This window comes from Rhinoraja longicauda, chromosome 5, assembly GCF_053455715.1.
Source record: "Rhinoraja longicauda isolate Sanriku21f chromosome 5, sRhiLon1.1, whole genome shotgun sequence".
NCBI classification, from domain to species: Eukaryota; Metazoa; Chordata; class Chondrichthyes; order Rajiformes; family Arhynchobatidae; genus Rhinoraja; species Rhinoraja longicauda.
The window spans coordinates 8,125,251-8,148,214 of NC_135957.1; the positions used below are offsets into that span (position 1 = coordinate 8,125,251).

Genomic DNA, 22,964 nt, shown 5'->3' on the forward strand with positions numbered 1-22,964 from the left:
AGGAATGGGACTGTAGGCATTCTCATCCCAAACACCCGCACCATGAGGCTGGTCATAGCCCCCCGTAATGCTGCTTCGGGAATCCCAGAGCCAAACGCTGGTCCTTGGTTAGCTAGGACATTTGAGCAGGTCGGTGGTCACCCTCGCCAGTGATTACATGCAAAATGTATTTAGTTTATGGAGGCTGATGTGAGTAGATGTTGTGGGCCTCCAGGTCGAAGGCGTGTGCAATTGAAGCATAAACACAGATTGGGGCGGCGGGTGGAAACCGTCTCCCTGCAGGCTTTGCCTCGCCGTGTCCATCCACTGATGGCCGGCACTGGGAAACGCACGCCCAGAGATCCCTTGATTGTAAAAATAATCCTTTGGCTCGGCAAAAATATAAGTACAGCAGGCAAGCAAGGTCGGAGGTGGCTGTCTGCTGCCACGGCCTCAGGCAATGAGTGTTTAACCCTGACCCTGGAATGATTCCGTAGGGAAAAATGTCCCTTGGAGATTGTAGGTCCGGCGCTCGCTGCTCCATGCACTGACCTGGCCGATGGCAGACGTCCACTCTTGTTTCAGACCTGCCGCTTTGGTGTTTCCCTCCACCCGCCTTTGTTGTGGCTAAGGTCCCTGCTTCACAAACTCGCCGTCAAAACCCTCTGCTGGCCCTGGTCTCCGAACTGCAGGCCAGCTCTCCCGGGAAAACTTTCTCTGCACAGGCTAAGGCGGTTAGCCGGGTGTCAGATGTTCGGACAGGGGCGCAATTTCATAGACGCCATAGGCGCTATTTTCCGTGGATATGCCACTGCCTAGGCCTCCTCCTCCTCTGTCAGAGTGAGGCTCACCGCAAACTGGAGGAACAGCATCTCATATTTCGCTTGGACAGCTTACAACCCAGTGATATAAGTATTTGATTTCTCTAACTTCAAGTAGTCCCGGCACTCCCTCTCCCTCCATCCCTCCCCCAACCAAATCGCACCAGGTTCCCGTGCTCACCTAGCAAACAGCCAACAATAGCCTGCTTCCTTTATCATCGTTACTTTTTTGCATATCTTATTTGATTTGCTCTATATCTCTCTGCATCACTGTCTATATCTCTTGTTTCCCTTTCCCCAGGCTAGTCTGAAGACGGGTCTTGACCCGAAAAGTCACCCATTCCCTCTATCCAGAAATGCTGCCAGTCCCACTGAGTTACTCCAGCATTTTGTGTCTGTATTCAAATCATACGATACTTGAGCACAATTAAGCCATACACGGTGCAACAGGTAGTGAGTGCAAGAGAAAAATACCAGAGTGCAGAATGTAGTGTTGCATGTTTTAGCATTACAGACAAGCTGTAAATGTTACAAATTGCTGCTGTGCATCGGAGTGTTGATGGTTGTGGATGGCATGCCGATCAAGCAAGTTGCTTTTACTGACTGGTGTTGAACTTCTTGAGTGTTGTTGAAGCTGCACTCATCCAGGCAAGTGGAGAATACTCCATCACGCCCCTGATTTGAACCCTATAGATGGTGGCCGGGCTTTGGGGAGCTACTCTTCACCGGATTCCCAATCTCTGACTTGCCATTGTAGCCACTTTGTGTAAAAGGTCAATGGTAACCTTCAGGATATTAATAGTCAGGGGTTCAGTGATGGTAATACCATTGAATGTCAGGGGAAATATAAAGTAATATACTTGGGTAGCACGAATAGAATGCTGGAATCCTTTAAAAATCAAATGTAATCTTTGCATTGCTACCTGTGTTGAGGATGAGAATTGGAGAACTCAATTAGGGTGGCACCTTTGGTTCAACCTCTGGTGCTGTTTGTGTGAAGTTTGCTAAATATCCCTGTGTCCCAACGGGTTTCCACACACTGCTCTCGTTTGCTCACACATTCACACATTTCCAAAGACATGCTCTGGTAAGCTAATTTTCTGCAGTGAATTACCTGTCTTGTGCATGGTAGGAAAATTGAGGCGGAGAGAGAAAGAATAGTAAATCTCTGGAACTCTGCCCTGGCTGGATCATTAGAGGGTGGTAGGTGTTATCTACATGGACTTTAATAAAGCTTTTGAATAGGTCCCACATCGTCCAGCTAATTAGATCACATGGGACCATAGAATGAGCTCACCAACTTTGGCTTTGTCTTTGTGGAAACAAAATTGACTTTGTGGAAGGAATCACAGAGTGGCAGTGGAAGGTTATTTTTCAGATCGGGGTCTTGAAATAAGTCGTATGCCACAACGATTGATCAATCAGGAAAGCCACCAGCATTCATAAAGACTCCTCACACCCTTGCAATAGTCTGTTCGAACTTCTACCATCCGACAGATGTTACAAGGCCTTCTACGCCCGCACCTCCAGACTTAGGAACAGCTTCATCCCCAGAGCTATAGCTGCTCTGAACATGTCCTGCTGAGTGCCCCCCCCCCCCCCATAAACTGTCTCCTTCGGATGGTCACGTCGCACAGCGACCCGGCACAGACCTATTTGCACTTTATACTGTTTTAACTGTTTCTAATTTTGTTTCTCTGGGTTGTCTAAATTTCTGCTGATTAGCTAATTAATTTATTGCATCGAATGGAAGTTGCATTCCCAATCTCGTTGTACCCCTGTACAATGACAATAAAGATATATTGTATTGTATTGTAGGTGCCTTGTTGTCTGTTGGATGATACCAGTGTTGTAGAGCAGAGGGATCTAGGAGTTCAGATCCACAGTTCCTTGAAGGTGGTAGATAGGGTGGTCAAGAAACGTTTTGGCACATTGGCCTTCTTCTGTCAGGGTATTGAGTATAAAGTTGGGATGTTATATTACAGTTGTACAAGATGTTCGAGGGGCCAAATTTAAGAGTATTATGTTCAATTTTAGTCACCTGACTATAGACGTTAAGCTGGAAAGTGTGCAGGGAAGTGTGTAAGGTTAAGGCAAGGACTTGAGGGCATGAGCTACAGGGAGAGTTTGGACAGGCTCGAACTTTACTTCTTGGAGCACAGGAGGATGAGGTGTGATCTTACGGTGGTGTATAAGATCATGAGGGGAATGAATAGGGTAAATGCACAGAGTCTTTTGCCCAGAGTAGGGGAATCGAGAACCAGAGGACACAGGTTTAAGGTGAGAGGGCAAAGATTTAATAGAATCTGCAGGACAACTTTTTTGCAAAGATGGTGGTCGGTTTATGGAATGAACTGGCAGAGCAGGTAGTTGAGGCAGAACTATAACAACATTTAAAAGTCATTTGGACGGGTACATGGATAGGAAAGGCTTTGAGGAATGCGTGTCAAACGCAGGCTGGTGGGACGTGTAGATGAGAAAACTTAGCATGGGGAAATTAACCAAAGGATTTGTTTCCTTGCTGAATGACTCTGATTCTATTTCTATTCCTGTGAAGGCGGGGTGGGGGAGAGGAAAATGTGTGTGTGTGTCTGTGTTTTGTAAATATATGGGTTTATAATTTACATGTACCACGTGTGAGGAGGAAATTGTCGATCTTTCTGCAGGTGATCAATGGCCTACTCCGAGCTGACGAGACCGAAACAATCTCTAAAAATAAGACAGTCGTTCTGTTTGCCCATGAGGTGACCAGGGTTTTCCACGACCGGCTCAGTAACAGGAAAGACAGGCAGATGTTTTATACTTTCCTCGCAGATGACCTCCATAACTACTTCAAGGTGAGCAGGAAAACAGAGGGCAACATTTCATGGGGAGAGGGAGGGGACAGGTGGGAATGGGGAGCACAGGGGAACTGGGAGAGGAACGAGTAACGGCAATGTGCCAAGAGTGCCATCCACAAGGTGAGAGCACAAACTCGGCCCACAGTCACATTGGCAGTTGTCAACGTGAGAGGGGAAAGGTTTAATAGGAACCTGAGGGATAACTATCTCAAACTGTGGGTGGAGGCAATACGGAATAAGCTGCTAGAGGAAGTAGTTGAGGTAGAGACACTACGGACATTTGGAAGACATTTGGACAGGTACATGAACAGCGTAGACTAAGAGGCATATGGGCCTGGTATGAGCGTAGCTTGGATGGGGCATCTTGGTTGGAATGGATGCATTGGACCAAAGGGCCTATTTCCCTGCTGTGTGACTCTCTAATATATCGTCCTATAGTGGGCAACCAGAGTTGTACACAGTAGGCTGGTTTGTATGACTGCAACATATAAGGAATATATAAGGATATGACTGCAACATATAAGGAATAAGGAATAGTCTTCACCCTACTGTAGTTTTTCAACCAGACGCAACTAAATTTAAGGCAGCTCTTCTCCAAGAAGTCCTTCTTGCTTAAGTCCATACTCCGTCACCTCCAGTTTAAATTCCATTTGGAATATTTTGGAGGACCAAGAACCAAGAACATGATGTCTCAAAGTGGATCCCTCGATTCTCTAAATATTTAGAAATCTATCAATCACTGCTTTGTAAAAACTTGGCATTTGAGCCTCCTCAGATCCCCGGGCTTTGAATTCCAAAGGTGCACAACCCTGTGAACAAAGACATTTTCCTCATCTCAGTCCGAAATGGCCAAAACCTTATTCAGAAACTGTAATCCCAATCCTTCTCCGTCAGTGAAAGAATCCTTCCTACATCCAGCCTGATAGCCATGCAAGAATTTTATAAGTTTCAAAGAGATCTTTTTCCTGCTTGCAATTTGCGTACTGTAAAATAATAGGCCTAAGGAGGATGCCATTTCCATTACATTTAGCTCTGGATCACCTTGACAATAAGAACACATACGTCAGGATGCTGCTCATTGACCACAGCTCAGCCTTCAAAATCATAATACAGAATAAGCTCATCTCTAATCTTCTAGACCTTGGCTTTGGAGCCTCCGTCTGCAACTGACTTCTGGTCTTCCTGACCGCAGACCACAGTTGGTTGGAATCGATCATGGCAATTCCTGCACTCTGACCCTGAACACTGGTGTTCCTCAGGGTTGTGCGCTCAATCCCCCACTCTGCTCCCTTTGAACATTACGTAGCAAAGTGTAGCCCCAACTCAACCTTTAAGTTTGCCAATGATAACACCGTTGTTAACTGGAACAGCAACGATGATGAGATGGAGTTCAGGAAAGAGATTGAGAACCTTGTGACGTAGTATCAAAACAACAACCTAGCCCTTAAAGTCAACAAAATAAGAAGGAAATGCGGGGGGTGAACACAGCCCTGTCCTCATCAATGGAGTTGCTGTGGAGATGATCAACAGTATCATGTTCCTAGGCATCCAGCAACTTAACCTCCACGATCCCCTTGGGTAGGGAATTCCAAAGATTCACTACCCTCTGAATGAAGACGTTTCTCTTCATATCAGTTCTAGATACCCCAGCCAGGGGAAGCATCAACTCCACATCTACCCGATCAAGCCCCATAAGCACTTTGTACTTTGCAAAGTGAGTTCACCTCCCATTCTTCAAGAAGAAACCAAATACATGCGAGCAACTGGACACCTCATGCCGACCAAGATGCCCCCATCTGGTCCCACTTGACCACATTAGGCCTAGATCTCTCTAAACCTTTCCTATCCATGTGTGTGTCCAAATGTCTTTTAAATATTGCTATTTTACCTGACTCAAATACTTCCCCTGGCAGCTCGTCCAATATAGCCACTAACTTTTGTGTGAAAAAGTTGCATCATAGGTTCCAATTAAATCTTTCACCTCTCACTTTCAACATATGCCCTCTAATTCTTGATTCCCCAATCCTAGGGAAAATATATAATGTGCATTCACCCTATCTATTTCCCATGTGGTTTTATATACGTCTATGTGATAGCTCAGTACATAGACAATAGACAATAGGTGCAGGAGGAGGCCATTCGGCCCTCCGAGCCAGCACCGTCATTCAATGTGATCCTGGCTGATCATTCTCAATCAGTACCCCGTTCCTGCCTTCTCCCCATACCCCCTGACTCCGCTATCCTTAAGAGCTCTATCTAGCTCTCTCGTGAATGCATTCAGAGAATTGGCCTCCACTGCCTTCTGAGGCAGAGAATACCACAGATTCACAACTCTCTGACTGAAAAGGTTTTTCCTCATCTCAGTTCTAAATGGCCTACCCCTTATTCTTAAACTGTGGCCCCTGGTTCTGGACTCCCCCAATGACCTCTATACCCAGAAGTTATAGGTCAGTGAGCCTCATGTCCATGCCAACATTGCCATGATTTCGCTCCCACAGAGCAAGTGGAGCCCTGCCGAGCTGACTGCCAGCTGCTTTCTTTATGGCGATTTCCTGGAGATCCAAATCCCAAGCGAATCCAGAATCTACCGTCGAATTATGGACATGAAGAACTTGGAATCTGTCTTGGAGCAATACCACCTGAGGCAAAGCACGGGAAACATGAAGGTGAGGGACGGGACGTCAACACCCTCCATCCACACTCAGCAGGACAGATGAGCAGGTGCCAAGCACTGCCACACTCAGCAGGCTGGAACCCCTCTCCCCGCCCCACTCTGAGACGCTTGCTGTGTAGATCCTGATCAGCACCTTCCTTCCACAGTGTAGATCCTGTCCCATGCAGTGCCTGTGCAATGTAGATCCTGTTCCACACGTTCCCTGAACTATGTAGATAGACCCTCGACCACAGAGACCCTCTACAGTGTATATCCCATTCCACACAGTCCCTGTACTATGTAGATAGACCCTAGACTACAAAGACCCTCTCCAGTGCATATCCCATTCCACACAGTCCCTCTCCAGTGTATATCCCATTCCACACAGTCCCTGTACTATGTAGATAGACCCTCGACCACACAGACCCTCTACAACGTATATCCCATTCCACACAGTCCCTGTACTATGTAGATAGGCCCTCGATAGACGAGGAGTGAATTGTGAAGCCAGAGGATGGAATACAGGTGGAAGAGGAGGGGGCCCCGATTGCCAGTGTTTGGCGAAGGGGTCACCGAGTCTGTGCTTAGTATTGTTGATATAAAGGAGGCCACGTTGGGAAAACCAAATGAGGTTAGAGGAGGTGCACGTGAACCTCTGTCTCACCTGGAAAGACCATTCCACCTTCCCCCAACTCTTTCTCTGCTACATCAACAATTGCAACGTGGCAGCATCCTGCACCCGTGAAGAACTCGATGATTTCATTGACTCTACTACTCACTTCCACTCTGCCCTCAAATTCACTTTCTCTGACAATCTCTGATACCTCTCTGCCCTTTCTTGATCTCTCTGTTTCTATCATGGGAGACCGACAATCGACTGACATCTACTATACACCCACCGGCTCCCACAGTTGTCTGGACTACACCTCCTCCCACCCCTGCTTCTTGCTAGGATGTTATCCCTTCCTCTCAACTTCTCCGAATCCACCGCATCTGCCCCCAGGGTGAGGCTTTCGGTTCTCGGCCTCTTTCTTTAGTATATAAGGGATCCCTCCTGCTGTCATAGATGGATCCCTCACCCGCGTCTACTTTGTGTACCGTTGTTCTGCTCTCACTCCCCCTCCCCCATATGGAACAAGGATAGCTCCCCTGGTCCTTAGCTTTCACCCCACCAGTCTCCGCATCCAACGCATCATTCTCCAACATTTCCGCCACCTTCAACGTGATCCCCCCACCACCAGTCATATCTTCTCATCCCCACCGCTTTTCACCTTCTGCAGACACTGCTCTCTCCGTAACTCCTTGGTTTACTCACCCTTTCCCACCCAAACCTGTCTTTGTTTTGTAAACCAGCATCTACAGTTCCTTGTATCATCCGGTTCCACCAGTCCCTGTACATTGTAGATCTCGTACACAGCACCTGTGTTGTATACTCCCTATTCTGTGCAGACTTGTCATGCATAGTTCGTATCATGAGCAAGTGACAATGTTTGTTGGCTGTAACAATGGTGTGTTTTCCCCCAGGTCAGCCAGCTCGTGTTTTTCCAAGAGGCAGTGGAGCACATCGTCAGGGCTGCTCGAGCCTTCAGCCTGCCAGGCGGACACCTCATGATGGTACACAGCTCCCCACACTGCCTCTCCCCTCCCCTCACACTGTCTCTCCCCTCCCCTCACTATCTCTCTCCCTATCTCTCTCCCTGTCTCTCCCCCTCACACTGGCTCTCCCCTAACTCTCTCTCCCCTCCCCTCCCCTCACACTGTTTCTCTCCTCTCCTCAGTCTCTCTCCCCCTAACTCTCTCTCCCCTCCTCTCACACTCTCTCTCCCCCTCACACTGTCTCTCTCCCCTTACTGTCTCTCCCCTCACACTGTCTCTCATCCCCTCACTGTCTCTCCCCCTCACTGTCTCCCCTCTCCCTTCACACTGTCTCTCCCCTCCTCTCACACTGTCTCCCTCCTCTCCTCACACTGTCTCTCTCCCCCTCACACATTTTTTTCCCTTCCATGGACTTTATTCAATAATTGCATATTACAGTGTACCAGAAGGTACAAAAGCATTCAATAGTCACATTGCATCAGGCAATCATTATAGTACAATAATGGCATCTTTATTACAATGCTCTAGAGCCCCCTGCGGCGTTCACGGAAGGCCTCCAGAGTCCCCGTGGACACCGCGTGTTCCCTCTCCAGGGACACGCGAGCACGGACATAGGAACGGAAGAGGGGCAGGCAGCCAACTCTGGTGTGACCATCGACTACCCGCTGCCTGGACCCGCGAATGGCCATCTTGGCCAGGCCCAGGAGCAAACTGACAGGGAGATCCCACCCTCCCAATCGATTCTCCCCACTCCCTGCCTTGTGCCCAAACACCAGGATCGTGGGACTAAAATGCAACCAAAACCTGAGGAGCAGCCCCTTCAAATACTTGTACAGGGGCAGTAACCTCTCACACTCCATATACACGTGGAACACGGTCTCTTCCTCGCCGCAGAAGTTACAGGCGGCCGGCGAGTCCGTGAACCGACTTAAATATCTGTTACACACCACAGCTTTGTGCAACACTCTCCACCCCAGGACCCTGATGTAAAGGGGGAGGACTCCCTTGTAGAGAGACCTCCACTGGGGTTCCCCCTCACACTGTCTCTCTCCCTCTCACACCGATATAGCTGACTAGGTAGAGAACAGCATCATGGAAGGAAATAGAAGGAGATGGAAGGTTATTTTTCAGACTGGAGACCTGTAACTAGTGGTGCACCTCAGGGATCGGTGCTGGGCCCATCGCTGTCTGTGGTTTATATCGTGATTTGGATGAGAATATATAAGACATGATTAGTAAGTTCAAAGATGACACTAAAGTGGGTGATAGCAAATATGGCCATCAAAGATTGCAGCAGACGAAATGTGTAGCAAGGAACTGCAGATGCTGGCTTACACCGAAGATAAACACAAAATACTGGAGAACTCAACGGGATGGGCAGCTTGTCTGGATGGAAGGAATGGGAGAAGTTTTGGGTCGAGACCCTTCTTCAGTCTGTTGCATTTTAGGAAGTCAAACCAGAGCAGGTTCTTCAAGTTGAATAGCAGGGCCCAGGAAAGCGTTGTAGAGCAGAGGGATCTAGAAGTGCAGGTACTTAGTTCCCTGAAAGTAGCATCACAGGTAGATAGGGTGAACAAGAAGACTTTTTGGTACATTGGACTTCATCAGTCAGGGTTTTCAGTCTGGAAGTTGGGATGTGATGTTACAGTTGTTCAAGATGTTAGCGAGGCCGCATTTGGAGTATTGTGTTCAGTTTTGGTCACCCTGCCATAGAAAGAATGCATGAACTTGGAAAGAGTGCAGAGAAGATTGATGTTTTTGCTAGGTCCGGAGAGCTGTAAGGAGAGGTTAGACAGGCTTGGACTTTAATCCTTGGAGGGGCGATCTGATAGAGATGTATAAAATCAAAAGCGGGATAGAGAGAGTGAACACACAGAGTCTTGTACCCAGAGTAGAGGAATCAGGAACCAGAGGACAGAATTAAGAGCATACCTTTACAAAGGAGATGAGGAGGAATTTCTTTAGGGGGTGGTGAATCTGTGGAATTCATTGCCACAGACAGCTGTGGAGGCCAAGTCTGTGGGCATTTTTAAAGCGGAGATTGACTGGTTTTTGATTAGTAAGGGTGTCAAATGTTGTGGTGAGAAGGCAGGAGAACGGAGTTGAGAGGGGCCGGTAGATCAACCATGATTGAATGGCGGAGTACTCGATGGGCTGAACGGGCCCATTCTGCTATGACATGAATTCATGAACAAAATACTTGTGATTCTTCCCACCAGCCTCAGGCTGTTTGTGTTTTTTTATGGAACAGGTTGGCTTGGACAGCACTGGCAAGGTATCCACTTCCACCCTGGCCTCTCACATTGCAGACTGTGAGCTCTACACACTCTCCGTCAGACACAACTCCAGCCACAATGACTTCAGGGAGGATCTGAAGCGAATATTCAAGCAGACAGGTGTTTTTGGAATTAGGACCGTCTTCCAGCTGACCGATTCCAACTACCTCCAGGTTAGGAAAGCAGGAAAGGGTTTGTGACCCCGCCGATTCCGTTGGTCTGAGGTGATAGACGTGACTCCGAGCTGGGATTTCTATCCCAACCCGTAGTCAAAGGGTCATGCAGTAAGAAAACGTGCCAAACTCGTACATTCCAACTGATTTGCCTAACTGAGCTACTCTGACTTGCCTGCGCCTAGTCATATCCCTCCAAACCTTTCCAATCCATGTACCTGTCCAAGTGTATTTTTAGTGTAAGAAAATAACTGCAGATGCTGGTACAAATCGAAGCTATTTATTCACAAAATGCTGGAGTAACTCAGCAGGTCAGGCAGCATCTCAGGAGAGAAGGAATGGGTGACGTTTCGGGTCGAGACCCTTCTTCAGACTGATGTCAGGGGGGCGGGACAAAGGAAGGATATAGGTGGAGACAGGAAGACAGTGGGAGATCTGGGAAGGGGGAGGGGAAGAGAGGGACAGAGGAACTATCTAAAGTTGGAGAAGTCGATGTTCATACCGCTGGGTTGCAAACTGCCCAAGCAATATATGAGGTGCTGTTCCTCCAATTTCCAGTGGGCCTCACTATGGCACTGGAGGAGGCCCATGACAGAAAGGTCAGACTGGGAGTGGGAGGGGGAGTTGAAGTGCTCAGCCACCGGGAGATCAGGTTGGTTAAGGTGGACTGAGCGAAGGTATTGAGCGAAACGATCGCCGAGCCTGCGTTTGGTTTCGCCGATGTAAAGAAGTAAAGTGTATTTTTAAGTGGTGTAACTGTACCTGTAATTGTAATGGTGTAATCACGCAACAAAAACCTTTCACTGTCCCTCGGTGCACATGACAATAAACTAAACTGAACTGAACTGTATCTGCCTCTACCACCTCCTCTGGCAGCTTGTTCCATCTACAAAGCCTCCTTCTGAGGGGAAAAAGTTGCTCCTCGGGTCTCTTTTAAATCTTTCCGCTCTCACCTTAAACTTATGTCACAAAATGCTGGAGTAACTCAGCAGGTCAGGCAGCATCTCAGACTGAAGAAGGGTCTCGACCCGAAACGTCACCCATTCCTTCTCTCCTGAGATGCTGCCTGACCTGCTGAGTTACTCCAGCATTTTGTGAAATAAATACCTTCGATTTGTACCAGCATCTGCAGTTATTTTCTTAAACTTATGTCCTCTCGTTTTAGACTCTGTTACCTTGGGGGAAAGACTCCACCTTGTGTATGCCCCTCAAGATTGTATGCACATTTATACAGTCACCTCACAGCCTCCTATGCATCAGGGCAAAATAATCCAGCCCATCTTATCTCTCCTTGTAGGTCAAGCACTCCAGACCCGGTAACATTCTTGTATAATCCTTATTTGCACTCTTTCCAATTAAAAGACATGCTTCCTCTAATAGGGTGATCAGACTGTACACAGTACTACAAATGTGGCCTCATTAATGTCTTGATAAAATAACGTCTGAACTCCCGTATATAATACCCTAATCAATGAATCAAGCATGCCAAATGCTTTCTTTATCATCCTGTGCCACTGTGGAACTATGTGTCGGCACCCTAGATTTCTCTGTTCTACAACATTCCCCAGGGTCCTACCATTTACTCTGCAGGTCCTGCCCCGTTTATTCTCCACAAAATGCAGCACCTTGCATTTATCTGAATTGAACTACATCTGCCATTTGTTGGCCCATTGGCCCAATTGATCAAGATTTAATTGTAATCATAAGTAACTTTCTTCATTGCCCATTTCCCCACCAATTTTAGTGTAATCAGCAAACTGACAAAACATCCCACCTACATTCACATCTAAATTGTTTAATATAAATACAAACACAATAAATACAAATACAAAAGTGGACTCAGCATACATCCCTTTGGCACCCCACTCATTACAAACCTTCAGTCTGAAAACCAATTCTCTACCAGCACCCTGTGCCTACTACCTTCAAAACAATTTTGTAAGCTCCCCCTGGATTCCACATGATCCAGCCTTCTAGACCAGCCCACCGTATGGTACCTTGTCAAAGGCCTTGCTAAAGTTCACCACTGTCCCTTCAACACGATGTTGCCAGGCTATAGAGGCGCTAGGGTGAAACCAATTCCTGACTGGAGACCTGATAGTCAGACGTGTTCTTTGTGTACAGGACGCATTCCTGGAGGATCTGAACTGCATGGTGAATTCGGGCCAGGTGCCAGGCCTCTTTGACAACGAGGAGATGAACAACATCTTCATGGAGCTGAAGAACCAAGAGAAGGAAATCAACATCCCCGACAACAGGGAGGCTCTGAACAGCTTTTTCCTGCAGGTAGACCCAGGTTGTTATACAGTATACGAGGAAGGCTGCACACTGCACCGGCTGTGGGTATTCCAGTGACGTCTCATTTGTTCTGAGCATATCAGTGATGTCTCACTGACCCTGAGTATTCCAGTGGTGTCTCACTGCCCCTGGGTATTTCAGTGATATTTCACTGGCCGCTGGCTATACTAGTAATATATCACTGGATTATGGATATTCCAGTGATTTTTGTTTTGTTTAGTTTAGAGATACAGCACCGAAACAGGCCCTTCGGCCCACCCGGGCCGCGCCAACCAGCAATCCCCGGACATTAACACTGTCCCACACCCACTAGGGATAATTTTTACATTTTACCAAGCCAATTAACCTATAAATCTGCACGTCTTTGGAGTGTGGGAGGAAACCGAAGATCTCGGAGAAAACACACGCGGGTCACGGGGAGAACATAGAAACTCTGCACAGACAGCACCCGTAGTCAGGATGGAACCCGGGTCTCCGGCGCTGCATTTGCTGTAAGGCAGCGACTCTACCGCCGCGCCATTGGCTCCGGCTATTCCAGTCAAACGGCACTGGCTCTAGGTAATCCAGTGATATCACAGGTCCTGGATATTCCAGTGATATTTACTGGTCCTAGTACATACTCCAGAGATATCACTGGCTCCTTCCATCCCTATGATATGTCACTACTCAGATGTCCCAGTGATGTTGAACTAGTTCTGGGTGTTTCAGTAATATGACACTAACTCTAGGTAATCCAGTGACATGACACTGGCCCTGGGTAATCCAGTGACATGACACTGGCCCTGGGTAATCCAGTGACATGACACTGGCCCTGGGTAATCCAGTGACATGACACTGGCCCTGGGTAATCCAGTGACATGACAGTGGCCCTGGGTAATCCAGTGACATGACAGTGGCCCTGGATATTCCAGTCACATGACACTGACCATGGGTAATCCAGTGATATCACACTGCCCCTGGGTGATCCAGTGATATTATACTGGTCCTAGGTGAAGTGACATCACACTGGCCCTGGGTGATCCAGTGATATATCACTGGCCCTGGATATTCATCATTTCATACTGGCCCTGGGTAATCCAGTGATATCACTGGATATTCCAGTGATATCACACTGGATTTCTCATGATATGTCACCACCTCTGGATTTTCCTGTGATATGACGCTGGCCCTGGATATTGCAATGACTGTTCATTAATTCACCTCCCAGCGTGTACAGGAGAAGTTGCACATCGCACTGGCACTGAGCGCGGTCGGCTCGATGTTCCGCCTTCGTTGTCGGATGAATCCCTCCCTCGTCAACTGCTGCACGATCGACTGGTATGACCGATGGCCCAAGGAAGCTCAGCTGAAGGTGGCCAATGTCTACTTCACCCAAATGGAGTTTGAGGAGGTATGACTCTGACGTGTCTGCGTACAGTGGTTCCATACATTCACACCAACTGTTCAAACAAAACTTTCTCGCTGTGATCTTTACTTTTGACGTGAAGCTCCTTAAGTCCTGGGACTAGAAAATGTTCTGGGTATGCAGTGCAAGAGTCAGTAAAGAAAATCATTTGGAGAGGTTCCTTAAAGAATGGAGGAAAAGTGATATTTAATAGAGAATATCACTTCATGAACAATTATTGCTTCCACTTTTATTGTTAAAGCGTCCGGTGAGGAATGATTTTAGAGGAGTTTTATCGAGCAGGGGTATATACAAAAAGTTGCAGATGAGTGAAGGCAGGATAAAATCACTGACACCTCTCACCCCTTTCCTGTTCTCTGCGTCTCCATCACACATCACAGGGGACAGTCTATCGATTAACATCTATTACAGATCTACGGATGCCCACAGTTATCCGGACTACACTTCCTCCCACCCTACCTCTTGCAAAGACACTATCCCCAACGCTCAATTCCTCTGTCTCCGCAACATCTGCTCCAAGGTGAAGCTCCCCATACGACAAAAGCCAGGATGTCCTCATTCTTTAATGAGCGTGGTTTCCATTCGGCTGTCACAGATGGATCCCTCATCCATGTCTCTTCTGTGTCCTCGTGTTGTGCTCTTGCCCTCTCTTCCCCCCCCCCCAGACACAACAAGGACAGAGTTGTCCTCACCTTTCCCCCACCAGCCTCCACATCCAACACAGCATCCCCCAATGTTTCCATCACCTTCAGCGTGATCCCACCACTAATCACATCTCCCCATCTCCACACCTTTCCACCTACCACAGAGACCACTCCCTCTACAGCTGATTGGTTCACTCATCGCTTCACACCCAAACCATCCCGCTCTCCCTTGCAATCAGACTGAAGAAGGATCCCAACCTGAAACGTCACCTATCCATTTTCTCCAGAGATGCTGCCTGACCCGCTGGGTTAGTCCAACATTTTATGTCTATCAAAAACCAGCATCTGCAGTTCCCTTTTTACATAAAACGCGGGGGTTTTAAGGAATATTTTGGAGAAAGGGAGACTTCCCAACATGCAACACCGCACACTTACCTGAATTAAAGTCTATTTGCCATTCATCGACCCACTTACTCAGCCGATCAGGATCCTGCTGTAATTCTGGATACCCCTTCTTCACTGTGTGTACCACCTATATTCATGTCACCTGCAAACCCACTAGCCATGCTTTGTACATTCTCTTCAAGTCACTGATAAATTGTTGATATAAATGACAATTAGTGACAGAAATTTGGGTGACCTCATATTGATGGGGTGTGGAATGAAAGAGGGTTGTCATTGAAATTAACATGCAGGAAAGATTAATTAAAAACCACTGTAAAATAATAAAGATTAACCTTGAAGTTGATTTAAAAAAAACATCTCACATGGCCAGAATTTCTACAACTTTTTCCAGCTGAGGTAAATGCTTCTCTTGTTTTATGTTTCTCCTTCCCTCTATGTTCCTTTATTACGGACTGTACTCGAACAGAGGTGAAGCTTAACATGAATGACTCCTGGGACAACTGGACTGACACACAAGGAGAGATTGGGGCAATCAGGTTTATGCTTCAATTTTCTAACATGCAAGAAAGATGTTCTTAATGTTAGGGAAGTCTAGGGCTAGAGATCATAGTCTGAAGATTAGAGGTAAGCCATGTAGGACTGAGATAAGAAGAAATGTCTTTATCACTGAAATTGGTGAGCCTATAGAATTTTCTACTGCAGAAAGCAGTTGAAGACAAATCATTATTTCAGGAAGAAGTTAGATATTCTTCTTGGGGCTAAAGAGAGTAAGGGTTATGGGCAGGATGAAGCACAGTGCACTCAATGTGGGTTATCAGCCAGCCTCATCTTGAATGGAACAACTGAAGGGCCAAATGGCCTGTCTTACTCCGGTTTTCTTTGTTGCTATGTAAGAACAAGATTCTATCGCTCATGCTAGAAATCAGAAATAAAAGCAAAAAATTGTCCATTGGGCAAAAATATGATGAGAAAAAAACATGAATAACCAAATCATTAACTCAACTTGAAACATGAACTCAGTTTCTTTCTCCACATATGCTGACTGATCCACTGAACATTTCCAGAACTTCCGTCTACACAACATATTTGTTTGTATTCTAATCACCTGTCACTTCCAGACCCATTGTTACTCCATAGTTGTGGAGGTATTGCTTCAGACTGAGTTATGAGCTATTTGTTATTTCAGGAGTTGAAGGAAAAAGTGGCCAAGACTTGTGTTGACATTCACATCACCGTTTCGGTTGCATTAGAACAACTGTGGCAGCATACGAGAAAGCGCTATTACATCACCCCCAGCAAGTACATGGAACAGATACGCACTTTCTCCAAACTGCTTACATCCAAGAAGAAGGACATTTTGAACTCAAGGTAAAGCAGTGCTCTGGCATGGTAAATGCCTTGGCTCATCATCTCATTCGTATATGACTGGTCGTTGATGCCATTGAGTTGCTGCGGCATTGTCACACTGTTGGTGTTGGTTTAGACAAAAAATCTACTTAAATCTGTGCCCCAGATTACTGACACCTCTCATCCAGTCTTGGCCTCTTGTAGTTCTACATGCAAGAATTAAATCTCCTCTCATTCTACTTAGTTCCAAGAGAAACAATCAGACACACTGCAGGGGCGGTGGTGGAGGTAGATATGACAGGGGCATTGAAGGAGTTCTTGGATCGGCACATGGATATGCAATGGATATGAATGGAGGGTTATGGAACACGTGCAGGCTGAGGAGATTAGTTTAACCTGCCATCATATTCGGCAAGGACATTGTGGGCTGAAGACCCCATTCCTGTGCTGTACGATGCTGTACTATTCTATGTTCTACAATTATAATTCTCCAGCCCCAATCACATCCTTCTGTAATCAACTCCTGTATAATTACATCCATCCTGTAGTGTGGTGACCAGAACTATACCTAATCCTCCCACTGTGATCCAACCAATAGCATACACTCCGAGCATAAATCAGTAAAGGTGGATTAGCCACTGCGTTGTGGTACCAGAGACAGGTTGCCCGAGTGACTGCATGGGTTTCCCTGCGTGCTCTAGCTTCCTCCCACATCGCAAAGACTTGTGGGTCGGTAAGTTAACTGGCCCCAGTAAGTTGTTCCCTCCACTCCCCAGTGTGCAGTTGAGGGAATAATCTGTGGAGAATTGATGAGAGTGTAGGAATAATACATAAATGGGATCAATGCAGGATTCATGTAAATGGGTTGATGGTTACACAGACTTGGTGGGCTGAACAACCTGTTTCTATGCTGTGCACCTTCATAGGTCTATGATAGGCTGAGAAAGCAGATAAAAGGTCCTATTGGATGTTAGTCTGGAAAAATAGAGGGGCAGAATCCAAGAGCAAGGAAGTCATGATGAAACACTAGTTTGGGCAGCAGGTCAGATTTAGGTATATCTTTGTCACATATACCGAGATACAGTGGAAAGCTTTGTATTGCACGCTATCCAAACAGATCAAACATACTATACATAAATACAATCAAGTCAAACTCCAAGTATAATAGACAGACCAAAGGGGAAGATACAGAGTGCAGAATATAGTTCTCAGCATTGTAGCGCATCAGTTCCAGAGACAAAGTCCAAGATCAGGCAGCGCCTGTGGAAAAGGAAACAGATTTAACATTCAAGGTCACAGATTCCACTGTTCTGCTGTGTTCCCAGAAACCGTTTTGCCAATGGTCTGCAGAAACTTTCAGAGGCCAGTTCGATGATTGGGGTGATGCAGGAGGAGTTGGTGCCGCTCGGAAAACAGATCGGGCAGAAGACCAAGGTACGAGTAAATGAACAGCTGGGAGATTACAGAAGCAAAAGTTGCATTGTGCAGCCAAATGATGCAGGTCGGTTAAAAAACCTGATGGTTGTAGGACAGTAGCTATTCCTGAACCTGGTGATGTGGGAGCTTAGGCTGTTATACCTCCTGCCCAACAGTAGCAGCAAGAAGAGAGCATGGCCTGGATGATGGTGACCCTTAATGATTGATGCCACCTTATTGAGGCAGCACCTCATATAGAGCCTTTCGATGGAGGGGAGGGCTGTGCCAGTGATGATCGGGCTGAGTCCACCACTCTATGCAGCCTCTTGCGTTCCTGTGTGTGACATTGCCATACTAGTGGACAGTGAGGATACATTCTACACTGCATCAGTTGAAGTTCATGAGAGTATTCGGTGACATGCCTAATCTGTTAAACTTCCAAAAACGTAGAGGCACCAGCATGCCTTCTTCATGATTACATCTATGTGCTGGGATTAGAACAGGTCATCTGCGATGTTAAGACCGAAACATTTGAAACTGCTAATTCCACCGTCAATCCACTAATGAAAATTGGTGTGTGGTTTCCTGACTTTTCCTTTCTGTACTTAAGGATGAGAACATGGAACCAGTGTGACTTAATCCCTCTGTAGCAGATCGGTAAGGGGACTAAAGTCTACATACCACTCTGGGTGCCATCTCCATGTAATTGTGGTTTGAGATCTTTACTCCTGTCCTCAGATCTCTGATTATAAAGTCCAATGTTCATTCTGCCTGCCTAATCTCTTGCTGCTGGCATATTGACTTCCAGTGATTTGCTCACAAGGACACCTAGGTCCCTTTGAAAGCAATCAGAAATGCTAGCAACACTCAGCAGGTCAGGCAGGACTTGTGGAAGGAGAGACTGTGTTAACGTTTCAAGTCCAAAACCGTTCGTGAGGACAGGGAAGGAGGGAAGCGAGTTAGTTTTAAGTTGCAGAGAAGGTGTGACGATGGATTGATAGGGTAAAGGGGGTACCTGTGATAGGTTGTGACCAGGATTATTGTGAGGATGCGTTGTTACTAGGGCACTTTGAAGTTGACAAAGAAATATAGTGTTGTAAATAGCAGGTCAGGATGTGGTAATGTTCAGGAGAAAGCCAGATTCAAAGGCAGACAAAAATAGCCACTTACAGCAAAAATAGCCACCTTTTAAAATTTTCATTTAATTTTCATTAGATTTTCTTTGACATCTGCTACCCAACTTCTAGCCATTTAACAAAGACTCAGATTTTCTCTTTTGTGCACCAAAGCAGACGACCTCACATTTTCCACATTTTGGGGAACTCCACAAGCAAAGAAGCTTAAGGACAGATTTAACCAAGGGATTTAGAACCATGGAGAGTTGAGTGATAACGTTTGAGTGGCAGTTTTTTGAAGATGTGACCAAGAGGATTGATGAGGGCAAGGTGGTGGATGTTGTCTACACGAAAGGACTTTGATAAGATCCTGCATGGCAAGCTAGTCTGGAAGGTTAGATCGAATGGGATCCAGGGTGAACTAGCCATCTGGATTCAAAATTAGTTTGGTGGAAGAAGCCAAAGGGCGATAGTGGAAGGTTATTTTTCTGATTGGAGGCTTGTGACTGGATCGGTGCTGGCTCCACTGTTGTTTGTCATCTATGTTACTGATTTGGATGACAATGTAGTCAACATAGAGTCAAGCAGCATGGAAGCAGGCCCGTCAGACCAATTCGTCCATGTTGAGCGAGTTACCCTGTTTAAGTTGGTCCAATTTGCCTGGCTGATTGGATGTTTGTGGGCTCTGTGGGCTGAGTAGAAGTTTATATTGTGACACAGTTCACTCAACATCATGGAGCATGTTGCGACAAGAGAGCAGTGAACTGACTGATATCCGCTCTTACTAGGAAATCGAACAGTTAATGGGCAAACTTCATGAGGACACTGATGCCATGGAGGAAGTTCGATCTATAGTCCAACATGAAGAGGAGGTCATGACTGAGGAGACACGGATTGTGCAGGATTATGCTGAGGTAACCAATCTCTTCTCTCACCCATCCTTGGCCATGGTCCTTTTGGGCGGGACATTCAGTGATGTAGCATGGATTGTGTCTCACCTCTTACATGAGATCCAAGCAATTGATATTTCTCCTTTGAGCAGCCCGGAGTGCAATGTTGGTCCATCATACCTTTCCTCAAGGATACAGTTTTCTTTTCCTTGCAACTTTGCACCCTCTCCAGTGCCATCACACCTTTTCTGTAATATAGTGAACAAAACTGGGTGCAGCGTTCAAGCTATGGACCAACTCTTTCTGTACGCGGTTCTAACACAACCTCTCTTCTCTTATAATCTCTGCCTTCAACAAGAAAAGAAAGCACCCCTCCTCATCACATTATTCAGCTGCCCTACTGCTTCAAAGGTCTGTGTACGTACACTCCAAGGTCTTTGTTCCTTCACACCACTCCTACCGTTTATTACTGTATGTATTATTGCCAAGTTGTACCTGCCCAGTGTTTTGCCTCACTCTTCCCTGATTTTAAATCCTGTTTGTCAATTCTCTGCCCAACTGATCACGCCATTGATATCTTCCTGCAATTTAAGGCACACTTCCTCCCTTTTAATCACCCAGCCAAAATTTGTCAGCTTGATCCAGAAGCAACAGAGTGTCTCAATGTGGTGAGAGGCTGGAATTGGTCACCGGGGGATGAGAAACTGATGCCCACATGTAACTAGACACAAAATGCTGGAGTAACTGAAGAAGGGTCTCGACCCGAAACATCACCCATTTCTTCTCTCCAGAGATGCTGCCTGTCCCGCTGAGTTACTCCAGCATTTTGTGTCTACCTTCGATTTAAACCAGCACCTGCAGTTCCTTCCCCCACAGAGATTACTGTAATCCACTGTAATCTCACTGGATTACAGTGAGACTGTGTAATTTCATGCAAGCGATTGAGTCTGTTAGCATTGCGCAGTGGATTCGTAGACACATAAAACAATGTCGCATGGAAACAGGCCCTTCAACAGTGGCCAGTTGGCCTCTCGTGCCAGCGCTGCCTTTCCACAAGAACAAAGCGGAGTGGACACAAGAAGCCGAATGTACCCAGTAGCTGAGCCTCTGTAGCCCCCTAACATGGATGCCTTCAAAACTTCACCCAGTGCCAGTGGGTCCCAGCCAGCTTTAGCCCACCACTGCCCCAATGCCAGTGGGTCCCAGCCAGCTTCAGCCCACCACTGCCCCAATGCCAGTGGGTCCCAGCCAGCTTCAGCCCACCACTGCCCCAATGCCAGTGGGTCCCAGCCAGCTTCAGCCCACCACTGCCCCAATGCCAGTGGGTCCCAGCCAGCTTCAGCCCACCACTGCCCCAATGCCAGTGAGGCCTAGTGCAGGTGAGTTATAGTTTACTCATACAGACCATGTGAAAATCAAAAAGTTTCAGATGCTGGAAATCTGAAATTAAAAAGCAGGAAATTCTGGCAACACTTAGCAGGTCGAGCACCATATGTGGAGAGAGGAACAGAGTTAACGCTTCAGGTCAGTGACTTACGTCAGAACTGGCAAAGAGAGAAAACAAGTGAGTTTTCCATCCAACCTGTTTACTGTGCATAGTGGTGGGGTATAGTTTGGAAGCAGGGAGCTCAGAGTAACTTGTCTGTGGAAGTTCAGTGAGTATCACTCTTCCTTCCACTCCGAAGGTTGTCTCCAGGGGCTTGAACTCCTGTGTGGTATTGAGGGAGTGCTGCTCTGTTGGAGCTGCTGCCTTTCACATGGGATGCTCAAACTCAGATTCATTTCTGTGCTCCCGCTGCACACATGAAAGATTCTGAGGCGCTATCACAAAGACCAGAAGAGTTCTCCCTGTCCCCTGGCCATCTTTATAAATGCAGATTATTAGGTCATTTTCACTTTGCAGCGCAGCATTTGTCTGTCACCAGTCTTACGCTAAAACCTGGGGTGAATTCCCAAGTCATGGGCTGCTCTGTTGATGCCCTGAGGATGTGAGGGGTGTGGAAAAAATGTGGGCCCGAAGGTGACTGTGGACAAACGTTGATGACATTGATTCACTGATTGGTGCTGATTCCTCTGTTGACATGCAGCAAGCCACCATCGAGCTGAACAACGTTCTTCCCATCCTGGCCCAAGCCACCAGCGCACTCCAAGCCCTCGAAAAGAGCGACATTTCGGAGATCAGGTGCGTCACATCGACCTCCACCACCGCGTGCGGCAGTTTGAGCCTCAATGTGCCAAATTAACAGCAAGCCTTGAAGCAGGTTAATGTGGGGATCAGCAACACTTCACTTCAGAAGTTCCATTCAAGTGGAAACAGCGACTTGGGGAGTGTGTGTGCGAATGGTCCAAACTGAAGGAGCGTCCTATTGAAAGTACAGTTAGGGTCCTGGCAGTTGTATCTGGCATTAATAGAGCAATGGAGCAGAGATGCAAGCCATTCCATTTGTGTGTCAGGAACAAAATTGGATCCATTAGGATCCAGAGGGACATTCTATATGTAGAGCCAGGCAATATTCACCAAGAACATGAAAGATAGTGAGTTCGGAGAGGGGTGTGTGAATAATCTGGAACAGGTCAGTATGAAGGAGAAGGAGAGGATATTAGATGGGAAGCAAGGGAGGTCTGGGGTCTCAGAGGAGATTTATGTATCTTTGTTGGCCACACAGGTGAGGTGTGAGAAAATTGGAGGATCAGTAATGTTCCTTTATTTCAGAAGGGAAGAGGGGATAAGCCAGATAACAACAGAATGGTGAGCCTGACATCAGCAGTAAGAAAATTATAGCGGAGGCAGAGACTGATTAGGGATGGCATGCCTTTATGCAGGGGAATTCCTACCTCACTATTTGATTCAGATTTTGAGGTGACGAAGAAGATTGAAGAAGGCAGAGGCGTTGTCTTTGTGGACTTTAAGTAAGGCTTTTGTCAAGGTCCCATTGGCAGACTGCTCCAGCAGATTAAAGCATTTGGGATCCAAACAAAGCGAGCGAATCGGATCTACAATCGGTTTGGTGATACAGTGATACTGAAAGGGTGACCTTCTGAACTGTCACGTACCGCAAGGATCGGAGCTGGGACCCTTGTCATTTGTGATATCTATTAACGTATT

General features: G+C 46.7%; 1 protein-coding gene across 1 annotated transcript in view; it reads left to right on the forward strand.

Moving 5' to 3' along the window:
* LOC144593835 (dynein axonemal heavy chain 6-like) overlaps positions 1-22,964 on the forward strand; it is a 317,525-nt gene that overhangs the window by 233,673 nt on the left and 60,888 nt on the right. The window contains exons 51-60 of the mRNA XM_078399952.1: positions 3,467-3,637; positions 6,139-6,306; positions 7,818-7,907; positions 10,141-10,338; positions 12,463-12,624; positions 13,844-14,026; positions 16,277-16,458; positions 17,763-17,871; positions 19,757-19,882; positions 21,946-22,040. Of these exons, the coding sequence (XP_078256078.1) occupies positions 3,467-3,637; positions 6,139-6,306; positions 7,818-7,907; positions 10,141-10,338; positions 12,463-12,624; positions 13,844-14,026; positions 16,277-16,458; positions 17,763-17,871; positions 19,757-19,882; positions 21,946-22,040 (1,484 nt within the window). The remainder of the gene's footprint in view (positions 1-3,466; positions 3,638-6,138; positions 6,307-7,817; positions 7,908-10,140; positions 10,339-12,462; positions 12,625-13,843; positions 14,027-16,276; positions 16,459-17,762; positions 17,872-19,756; positions 19,883-21,945; positions 22,041-22,964) is intronic.